The sequence below is a fragment of the Asparagus officinalis genome, chromosome 4 (genome assembly GCF_001876935.1).
Source record: "Asparagus officinalis chromosome 4, Aspof.V1, whole genome shotgun sequence".
Classification (NCBI taxonomy): Eukaryota; Viridiplantae; Streptophyta; class Magnoliopsida; order Asparagales; family Asparagaceae; genus Asparagus; species Asparagus officinalis.
Genome location: NC_033797.1, coordinates 62,599,124 through 62,610,330, shown reverse-complemented (window position 1 = coordinate 62,610,330; position 11,207 = coordinate 62,599,124). Strand labels below are relative to the sequence as shown.

Below are 11,207 nucleotides of genomic sequence, written 5' to 3'. Positions count from 1 at the left end.
ATTGTTATACAATGTGTGCTTGGACCGGATATAAGAAGGTCAAGAGATGGATTTGTACTCCGTCACTGTGTGAGCCCTTATAGATGATTACCAGTGATGTGGACCAGTCACTGTATCCTTACAGATACTGGGCTAACTGGAAAGACTGTTATGAGTGTACGGTATTTTGGCTGCTAATTCATTCTGCGATAAGACAATAGTACACATACATGACATTATTAAGAAAGCGAGTGATTAATGTGCTCAACTATTCAGAGCTGGAAAAGATTGATTAATATGTCTCCTGATTACATCACATGCATAACTCTTATTTAAACCAGGGGCAAGGTTTTAAGAGTGTAATGAATCAAGGTCAGACCAGCGTGTCCATATATGTTTCTTCGAGGGATTGAAGGTACTTGAGCACACATGGTTTATCAGATTCAAGGTATGAGGTACCGTATACTTACAATTTTATTTGTGTATTTTTGTTTCTTTAGGGAGATCCTTATGTTAATCCTAACAAATATGGCTACAAGGCTACCCGCTTGTAGGTTCTCAATAGTCTATGTTGCACTAACAATATATGGACATAGTATTGCTAAGGAAGGAGAATTTCAGGGAGATTCTGACTTTAGGAATCAATGACTCAGGCAGTCAGCTTAGGGAGCGATAGATGACACCTACTCATTTGTGCGACTGGGAATATGTTAGTATTGGATGGGGTCCACCCAATTGAGTAGGTTGATCCTAAGTGGGCTCAAACCAATTCTTTAGTTAACAGGTTCCTAATTCTAAATGGTTAGAGTTTTATTCTCAACTCTATATGTATGCACTTATGTAGAGATTAAACAAGAGAGGCAAAGAGAGAAAGAAAACACATACTATCGTCATCTCCTTTCTCTTCATCAATCCTATGATTTGTGCGTTAGTCATTAGGTGATATGTGAGGGCTTCTCTTCATATTAGTGTGGTCGCCCTCTAATTATTGCCTAAAGATCAAGATTAGATACGTGATGATCCTTCCAAAAGATCATGAAAAATAATATCTAAACAAGAACTTTACAAATCTGTATTTATGCGTGATTTACATAAGTACAAACTTAAAGTTAAAATATTAGTAGGTTGCTAAACATGCTCATAAATTCATACATATCCTTTTTTGTCTCAGCAAAAGGCAAAATAACTTAATAATGACTTGCTTAAAGAGGTATTACTTTATTAAAAAAAGGAGGCGGCTTTCTTGATGGGTACCTCTAACTACTAAATAAAAAGCAACCCCTTGTCTATCTCGTTCTATTAGAGTGTGCAGAACATTCTGATCCAAGCAGGAAAATTGTTAGGAGGCATTTTCGTAATTATCAAAGTTCATATTTGGTGAAAATTTTTCCGCATAGGGGGTTTATTCATTGGTGTAAATTTGGGGATAATAGGATAATTTTTAGAACAACACTTTTTGGTGTTATTCATTGGGATAATTGGTGCTGGATTCAATTTCATTGTGTTATTGGTTTGTTGGGATAATTGTGGGACAAATATGCCCACTTCCCCTAAAATTACACCAACTATATAAAGACTGCTCAGCCTCCATCCTCAAAATTACCCCTTATTGCTTCCTGGAACAAGAAGCGAACAAAATTACCCACTTCCAATCGCCCGCTCCTCCGTCGCTGTTCTCGAGCTCGATCGTCCGTTCCTCCGTCACCCCCTCAAAGATATATGATGCTAACATCATTACCCTTAATGTCGTCGTTCTCAAGATCGATAGCCCTAGCTGGGCCCACCTCCATCGCCGTTCTCGAGCTCGATAGCCCTAGCTGGGCCCACCTCCATCATCGTTCTAGAGCTCAATAGCCCTAGTCGGGATTTCCCCACCGCCGTCTCCTCCGCCTCCTCCTCCGCCGCCTCCTCCGCTGCCTCAACCGTCTCTCGAACCCAGGTACGTGCCCTTTTTCCCCAACAGTCGGCATAAATGAAGTGAAGCGTGACAACAAGATGAGGACTTGCATCTAGATTTGGATTTTGGGTTTATAATTGACATTGTTTAAGTTAATAATAAGGAGTTGATTTACTTTGTCCCTTCCATTTACTTACAAATTGAGAAAATTATTAAGTTTATGGATATAAAATGTGAATTCTTGGTCCATCTAATTATATAAAAAATATGTGTATCCACTGAGGACTAACAACTAGATGTTTGGTGCTCCCTGCTCAATTGTTACAGTCTGAATATACGAATTTATGATAAAGGGGTTTTTGAGTGAAAGTGGAAATTATAAGTGCTGAAGTTGTTTGTTATACGTGATCTCTCTGTGAATTCTTATTATAAGTGATCCCTCTATTATATGCTAAAGTTGTTTGTTATCATTGAACATAAATTATAAGTGCTGACAAAGTAGACTTGAGCATTCAAACACCAATGTTTTTGCTATATTTGAACTCTTACATGTACATACTATATAAAGCTATAGTCTTTAAGAAAATGAATTTTGGTCATTATTGATATTTGCGTTGTAGGATGAATTTTTTTCAGAAACTCAAATGTGGAAGAGTACTCTCGAGATGGTGAGAGGGCCAAAAAGGCTAGGCGTGACTATGTAATATGGTCAGAGCAAGAGAATAGAGAGCTACTAAGGCTTTTAGTGGAGGAGGTGAAGAAGTAATATGGTCAGAGCAAGAGAATAGAGAGCTACTAAGGCTTTTAGTGGAGGAGGTGAAGAATGACAACAAGATGGATAATGGGAATAGAGAGCTACTAAGGCTTTTAGTGGAGGAGGTGAAGAATGACAACAAGATGGATAATGGCAACTTTAAGAAATATACCATCACTCAAAATGTGCTACCATTCATGAATGCTAAATTCGGGAGAACTTTTAAATTTGATCATGTAAAGAATAAGATCAAGAGTTGGAAGAGGAAGATTGAACCAATTGAATTACTATTGAGGAACAATTCCGGGTTTGATTGGAACCCAATATCTCAAAGAATTACTTGCTCCGTTGAGGTGTGGAAAAATTATAAACAGGTTAGATTATTAATTACCAAAGTTTTTAACTACATAATGTATTGTTATGTTTGCTAATTACAAAAAAAGAAAAAAAAAATAATTGGTTATCTTTATTTTTTGACAAGCTCATTCTAATACACCAATACTTAAAGATAAGTTGTTTGAAAATTTTGAGGATATGCAGATGGTGGTGGGTAGCCACTCAGCTACTTGGAGAATAGCTGGAGGCTTAGGAAGTGAGGGTGTAGAGAGTACGCCATTACATAATGCATTAGGTGAGGGTATATTTGATGATGAGATTGGACTTGATGCTATGGGTGAAGCAGAACCTACCCAACCACCAGTAGATCCTCCACCACCTCCCCCTAATAGACATCTAGATCTTGCCACTCCCGTGGCTGAATCTGTATCATTGACCTCTAGCACTAGCAGAAATATTCGTAGAGCACCTTCCCGCACCACCACCTCTGCATTGTCTCAACCCGCCGTATAAGAAATGGAGAGTGAAATTATAATTATAAGTAAGTCTTTACAAGAGTTAGTCTTAGAGGTGAGGTTGTTGTGAAGACGTAACAAACCGTGGGTCGAGGGAGTGACTTCAATTCCAGTATTTACCAATGAAGAACGATTGACTGTCCTTAGTCAAAATATTTCCTAAGAAGTGAAGGATATATTTGTGAAGATAAATGATGATCAAAGGAGAAGGTTTATGATTTGGCGACTGACTGGAGTATTTCCAAATGACGACAATCACTATGCTTATTAATGACTATTTAATGACTATGCTTGTGGACCGTAGTTTGATTATTACTCTTTTGGAGTTGTATTTTTGGGAACATAGATGTTGTTAGTTATATGCTTTTGGACTTTTATGTTAAGCACATGAATGCTTTGATGACTACATGGTTTAAAATATTTTTGTACATATATATGTATGTTAAGCACATGGATGCTTTTAATGACTATTTAAAGAATTATTATGTAGAAATTATGTTAAATCGCTTTCTTGGCTTGGATTTTGATTTGGTTTCATATGACTATTGCTCCTGAGGATCATAGAAATGAATGCAGAATGCAAAATGCATGTTTAGTTCTTTTATAAAACTTTCTAGACTTTTGGATTGTGCTACATAAACAAAACCAGTTTTGATTTTAAGAGGCGTATACCATTTTGTAACCTTTTAAGTACAAGAATCAACCAGTTAAAACTGCATAATAATTTTGACAGCCACAAGGTATAGCAAAGCAAGAACAGCATCCCAGAGTAGCTGCAATTTCATGTATGTGCAATAAAAACTAGTCTGGATTTAATCCAATACTAAAGATTAAGATTCTTCAATTGCAGCGCTGCATTGGCAAATGTATCATCATATCAGGCAACCCATATGCAAGACAAAATGAAAAGCACCTGGATTGCTTGTTTAATTCGTTTTGTTAATGGTCAATGTCAAATATATCACCTCAAAAATGAAAAGCACCTGGATTGCTTGTTTAATTCGTTTTGTTAATGGTCAATGTCAAATATATCACCTCATACTGGAAACAAATATCATATCTGGCCTTAATTCGTTTTGTTAATGGTCAATGTCAAATATATCACCTCATACTGGAAACAAATATCATATCTGGCAGTTCCAGTTTTTTAAGGGGCGGGATTTTTTTGGTGCACTTTAGTAGGCGATCCCCCTTGCTAATGTGCACCTCCGCCTAGATTTGAATGGCGAGATCGAGGAAGAAGAAGAGTACTAGCAACCTAAGCAAGGAGCTGTGAGATTCACTCTTCTCTTATCCTTCATCATCTGGAATCTCTGCAAGCTCTGGTATCGGTAGTTCTGATTTTGAATCGGATGTAACAGTGAATCCTCTTTCTCAAGAAATGGAGAGCACAGGACCTAAGGGAGCCAAGAAGAAGTTGTTGATGACTGAGGTTCTTGCAAGGACGAATTCGCTGTCGGATCCTCCTCAGATTGATGCTGATCTTCGAATTTCTCATGAGCTAAGTAAATCCTCTCACTCCTGGGCTGATGGCGTTGATGATGATGAGGTATTTGTTGAAACTGATCTGGTTGAGATTTCTTGTGATGAGTCAAGATCTCCTTCTTTTGATCAGAATAAGTCTGAATATGTTATCCCAAATATTGATGGTAACTTGAATAGTATTTCTGCTGAAATTGCTCAAGAACAGAATAAGAACCTGGAAAATAATGATGAATGTTGGCCTTCTTATTTTGATGATGATTTACAAACAATTTACTACTAATATTGTTTGTCTAGTGTTTGTACATTCCTATGTATTATAGACAAACAACGTAGTTGGAGGATGGATGGAATCGAGCCTTAACGATCATATCAAGAGGAGGTTGGCGGAATTGTGGAGTGAAGCAACGTACAATTCAAAGTTAAAGATCAAGTTCATGCTTCATCCGCGAGATTACCAAGTAGAGCTTATTGAAGACCAATCAAGCTTGGGTAACTTAGTTTAGGATTTATATTATGTGTGTTAAGTACGTTAAGCTCAATATCTATACACACACATTATGTTGGTTTTCATATATATATATATAGTGATATACCAGTTCCTCTCTCCGACGCGAGCACCGCCGCCCTCCTTGCTGCCGCCGCGACCACCGCTGACCGCTGAGCTCCTCTCTCCGCCACCTGCAGCCGCCGCGATCACCTCCGCCCTCCTTGCGGCCGCCAAATCCGCTCGTTTCGGCATCTCCCCCTTCGAGTAAATCATTTGATCACCACCGCTGAGCTCCTCTCTCCGTTGAGCTCCTTGCGGCCGCGATCACCACCGCTGAGCTCCTCTCTCCGCCAGTTGGGGCCGCCGCGATCACCTCCGCCCTCCTTGCGGCCGCCAAATCCGCTCGTTTCAGCATCTCCCCCTTCGAGTTCGCTCAGGTCAACCCATCGCCCTCCTTTCTTCTTACTATAATGTTCTGTAAATTCTAACATTTACTGTTAAATTTTGAAATATTTGTTCTAGGGTTTAATTTTGAAATACTTTGCAAATAACGACACTCTTAAAAACAGCATGTTTATATAATCTCGATGGTAATTTTGGTAAAATATAGAACTGGATCTAGACAGTGAGATGGACATGAGATGGTTAATTGCATTACAGAGAACAAAAGTTGGCATTATAGAGAAATAAAACATGTTACAAACTTCTTATTCAAGGAACTTTTGAATGTTCCATAAGCGTAGCTGATATGAAGTCAGGTTTAATTAAAACATGTTACAAACTTATTATTCAAGGAACTTTTGGGCTTTACCAGTATTGTGCTTTAATTTTACCAGGTTTAATTAAAGCAAAATCATACAGTATATGCTACTGCATGTTTGCAAATTATATGACAAAAAACACAATTACATCTATAATCCAATCAATCCAGAACCATAATTTCTCTTATAATTTGCAAAGTATATGCTACTGCACTTATAATTTCTCTTAATTCCACAAAGAAATTAAGAGAGTTTTTACTGTGATTTTGCTTCAAACCATAATTTTTTAGGTGGTCCATAGCAAGAAAGAATTTTTACATTGTGAAGAGAGGTCGATGGTGTGGAATTTATAATAATTGGGAGGACTGTAAAATGCAAGTTGATAAATTCCCAAATGCCGCATATAAGGGTATGCAACGTACGAAGAGGCTTTGGTAGAATGGGATAAGCACGGCATCGCTTGTGATTCAGCATCCAGTACAGGGCATGTCCAAACACCTTTTTATGTCCCGACACCTGATTCTGCATCGAGCTCAAGAACTGCTATTTCCCCCACCTATGCTTTTGCATTAGGTTCAGTGTTTACATTATTATTGTTTGTAATATGTATCGTTGTCGTATTTTTTTTCTCTCTTGCAAAAAATATGTGATTGTGAGAACTTATGTATCGAGTATCTTATGTGATTGTGAGATTGTGAGAACTTATGTATCTTGTGAGAACTTATGTGCCGAAGTGAACTTATGTCATGTTTGATAGAAACTTATGTATCTTGTGATTGTGAGATTGTGAGAACTTATGTATCTTGTGGGATGTTTTATTACTTTGGCTTCTTTCTAACCCTGCTATGGATGTGCTATGCCTTTTTTCTATATTAGTGATTGTGAGAACTTATGTCATGTTTGATATAAAGCTTTGCTTGTTCACCCTACAATCTCGCACTTTTCTATAAATGAGGTTTCTAGCATTAGCTATGTTCGAGCATCATTATTTGGGATAAGCTGTCTGTCTGCCAATCTACACTCATCCAGTTGGCTACATGGCTACCAACATGTACACAATTCTTTTATACATCATCTCCTAAATACTCAGCAGTTGGACTTGTTAGCAGATATCAGCCCTGGTAGTGGCTGCAAAGGCATCATCCGCTGCAACTAGTTCATTACTACTTATCGGCAGCATCCTTCAATGATTGGAATAGTTGTTTGTTCTCCCAAATGTCACAATCACAATTTTTGTTGCCTCTTAAGGCCATAGCTAGTGCTGATTACTACGGCCTACAAACCAATATCAGATGCATTCAGCACCAGCAGCATAAATGGACATGGATGGTTTGTAGATATGAATGTTTACCTTCACGAACACCATTATGGGCACCTCATATGATGGTATTCCATGCCCAGTATAATATTACCCATTCATCTTAACAAAAATTCAAACAATTCACATACATCAGCATAAATGAAAGTTACTACAAGAACTGCATAAATGAAAGTTACTACAAGAACTGCATAAATGAAAGTTACTACAAGAAGCCATAGAATTAAAACTTACAAACTTCACAATACAATTCACATACATCAGCAGCTACAACACAACAATCCATATCAAATAACCAATAACACACACACATACTCGGTCTTAATACATTAGTCTTAACACATCAGCAGCTATAAGGCACAATCAGCAGCTATAAGGCACAATCAGCAACAGTTGTGGATGAACCTGAGCAACATGTACAAGCAAATAATTTGTTTGTTAAAAGTTAAAAACAAAGTAAATAAAGCACTGTTAAAGATTGATACACAAAAATGCATAAGATCATACGTACATTAATCATGAGATATGACTTTGTGCTATCAAGTTTCATAAACTTATATAGGGCTAAAACTGAATAGAAACGAAAATGGTACCTTTGCAAGTTAACTTTACAACTAGTTCTATAATGCCCGAGTTCACCACATCTGCTACATATGTGTTTCTTCCTTTCTTTCTTTTCTTGTGCCTGTTCTAAACCTGACTGGATTCTAGTAGCATTGCGTGGACGACCTTTAGTCCTTGCAGGTCTATCAGGATCACGAACTGTTATCTGAGGAATGTTCTCTATTGTATGTGAAATGGGTGCGGAAGGTTGAGGAATATCCATAATTTGATCTTGAGTTTCTCCAACTTCTTCTTCAAGTGATTCCATGAAATTTGTTAGCACATCATCAAGTTGTTGCAGCTTCTCTTCTGAATCAAATGCAAGCTCGAGCACATTATTGAATTTTGCTCTTAAAGCCCAAGATTTCAATAAATTAATCTTCTCTTCACAGCTGGTGATGTTTCTTCCAAATACAATATTGCCAACCCCAATGTTACGATGCCTTGCATGTATGGTCCAACGGTGTAGGATGTAGTGGTCGGGTAATGAATCCATTTGCCTAGCCATCATTAGCGATAATATATGTCTACATACAACACCATTAGTTTCAAACAAAGCACAAGTGCAACAGAACTGCATCTGACTGGATTGTTCATAAGTAACCACCTCCCATTTTCCTCTATCTGTAAACTTACAGACCTTGTATTCAACAATGTCCCCATCTTTTCTCAATTCTTCACAGAACTCTGTACCAAATCCTTTGAATTCAGTATGGAACACATCAAACATATTGCGTGTATACATTTCTCCAGCTTGGACCTCAATTGGATGTCCAAGGAGCATGACAGGCTTTGTGTTCAGACTCTTAAAATCTTCATGGGCTTCACTTAAGCGACGATGAGTTACTGCTTTTTCATATTGTGTCACAAACTCGTGTAACTGAGTCTGTGAGTTAACATACCCATCAAAAAATGCATTAATACTTTCACTCCTTTGGCTCGATCTCATTCCAGCAAAAAAAGTGTCCTTCAGATAACACGACACCCAGTGTTCTCTGCATTTGTAAATTGTTTGCAACCATCCCTCCCCTTCTTCATTTATATCAAACTTCTCTTTCATCTCAACCCAATATCCTTCACATTGTTCAATTGAAGAACTATTGCACCACAAGCCCCAATACCTTTGAAACTGTTCACCATAACGAGATACCAAAGTAGGCAAATGATCAATAATATGCTTTTGCATGTGCCAATAGCAATAACGATGTCTTGTCGTTGGAAACACTGAGTGAATAGCATTACACGTTGCTCTATCCTGATCTGTTATAATAGCACCTGGTTCAATACCGTGCATGCATTTCAGCCATTCTTCAAATAACCAAACAAAGGTATCTTCCTGTTCATCGGCTAATAATGCACAACCAAGTAAAGTGGACTGCGTATGGTGATTTACACCAGTAAATGGAGCAAATGGAAGACCGAACTTATTAGTTCTGTATGTCACATCAAACACAATAACATCACTGAATTGCAAATAAGATGCTCTCGATCTTCTGTCGGCCCAGAATACACTCCTCATTTGTCCACTACTGTCTACTTCTATTGCAAAATAAAATTCTGGATCATTCGCTGTCATACTCTGAAAATGTCGAATGATAGATATGCATTCATGACCAATATTGTTGACTCTTTGGGTTCTGATATGATCAATGCACTGTTGTGATGTCACAAATTCACCGTCTCTTCCATTGGTTGCATTGATAACGCGAGAAATAGTGGAAGGAGGCATACCTTCTTCTCGCAGACTATCAATAAGTTTTTTACATCTTTCAGTTTTATAAAATTGTTGATGTGATCTGTGCATTTTTGCTTTGTCTGGACTACTCAACACATAATTTGTATGTTCTTCAACAAACCCCGTGACCTCCCACGATTTGTCCTCCAATAATTTAACTCGCATCATTGCCTTACATCCCACTCGGGTCTCTCGCCGAAGAGGGATCTCTATCTTGCCACTATTAGATTTATAGCCCTCCTTATCACAAACAAACTTTCTGTCTACCACTTCTCTAGTCTTGCGAGAGTAATTCACACTGCTCTTCCTTATTCCAAAACCCATCAACAATTTATAAGAGTTATAATAGTTATAAGCTTCTTCATGACTATTAAACTTCATTCCTAGTAGTGGTTTAGGAGCATTTACAGAATTGGTCGCAGTTTCAATTCCAATAACACTTGATTCTCCCATTCCGAACTCTACACTATTTGAATTTGTTTCCTCCATTATAAACTCCTAAAGAAGAAGAAAACAATAATAATGACCACGTCAATTATTTGGGAACAAAAAAAAAACATACACGAAAAAAAGACACAAATAAATTTGCAAGATTAGCATATACATTACTGCAATACCCCATTACTGCTTCCATGACTTCATAAAATTTGCAAAATTAGCATATACTTTATGAATTTCACTGTAGGATCAATAAAACTCAAGTTCATAAAACTCTGTTGAGATAAAATTAGCATTTCACTGTAGGATCAATAGAACTCAAGTTCATAAAACCCTGATCCCAGTTAAATTTTTAATCACATCACCACTTAGCAAAAATCCGCTCTGTCTGGACTACATCAACAAAGCATTCATACAACACAATACAATCTGTATATAAGATTTTTAATTAAATTTAACAGTAAATGTTAGAATTTACAGAACATTACAGTAAGAAGAAAGGAGGGCGATGGGTTGACCTGAGCGAACTCGAAGGGGGAGATGCCGAAACGAGCGGATTTGGCGGCCGCAAGGAGGGCGGACGTGATCGCGGCGGCCCCAACTGGCGGAGAGAGGAGCTCAGCGGTGGTGATTGCGGCCGCAAGGAGATCAGCGGAGAGAGGAGCTCAGTGGTGGTGATCAAATGATTTACTCTCGAAGGGGGAGATGCCGAAACGAGCGGATTTGGCGGCCGCAAGGAGGGCGGAGGTGATCGCGGCGGCTGCAGGTGGCGGAGAGAGGAGCTCAGCGGTCAGCGGTGGTCGCGGCGGCCGCAAGGAGGGCGGCGGTGCTCGCGTCGGAGAGAGGAACTGGGGAGAGAGAGGAGCTCTTCAGAACTGGGATTTGAGATCTGGGAGAGA

At 38.4% G+C, this 11,207-nt stretch overlaps 1 protein-coding gene across 1 annotated transcript; it reads right to left on the bottom strand.

The window, feature by feature from the left end:
• Positions 7,503-10,359, bottom strand: LOC109838806 (protein FAR1-RELATED SEQUENCE 5-like). Its single transcript, XM_020407231.1, has 3 exons — positions 8,172-10,359; positions 7,664-7,719; positions 7,503-7,565 (listed from the first exon to the last, which is right to left on the bottom strand). The coding sequence occupies exons 1-3, from the start codon at positions 10,357-10,359 to the stop codon at positions 7,503-7,505; spliced, it is 2,307 nt and encodes a 768-aa protein (XP_020262820.1).

Excerpts from the sequence above, each read along its gene's own strand:
- LOC109838806 (XM_020407231.1), bottom strand. The coding sequence starts at position 10,359 with ATGGAGGAAACAAATTCAAATAGTGTAGAGTTCGGAATGGGAGAATCA. Across the intron at positions 7,720-8,171 it reads ACACATATGTAGCAGATGTG|TTCTTGTAGTAACTTTCATT; the intron begins GTGAACTCGGGC and ends TCATTTATGCAG. Across the intron at positions 7,566-7,663 it reads TAACTTTCATTTATGCTGAT|GTAAACATTCATATCTACAA; the intron begins GTATGTGAATTG and ends GTGTTCGTGAAG.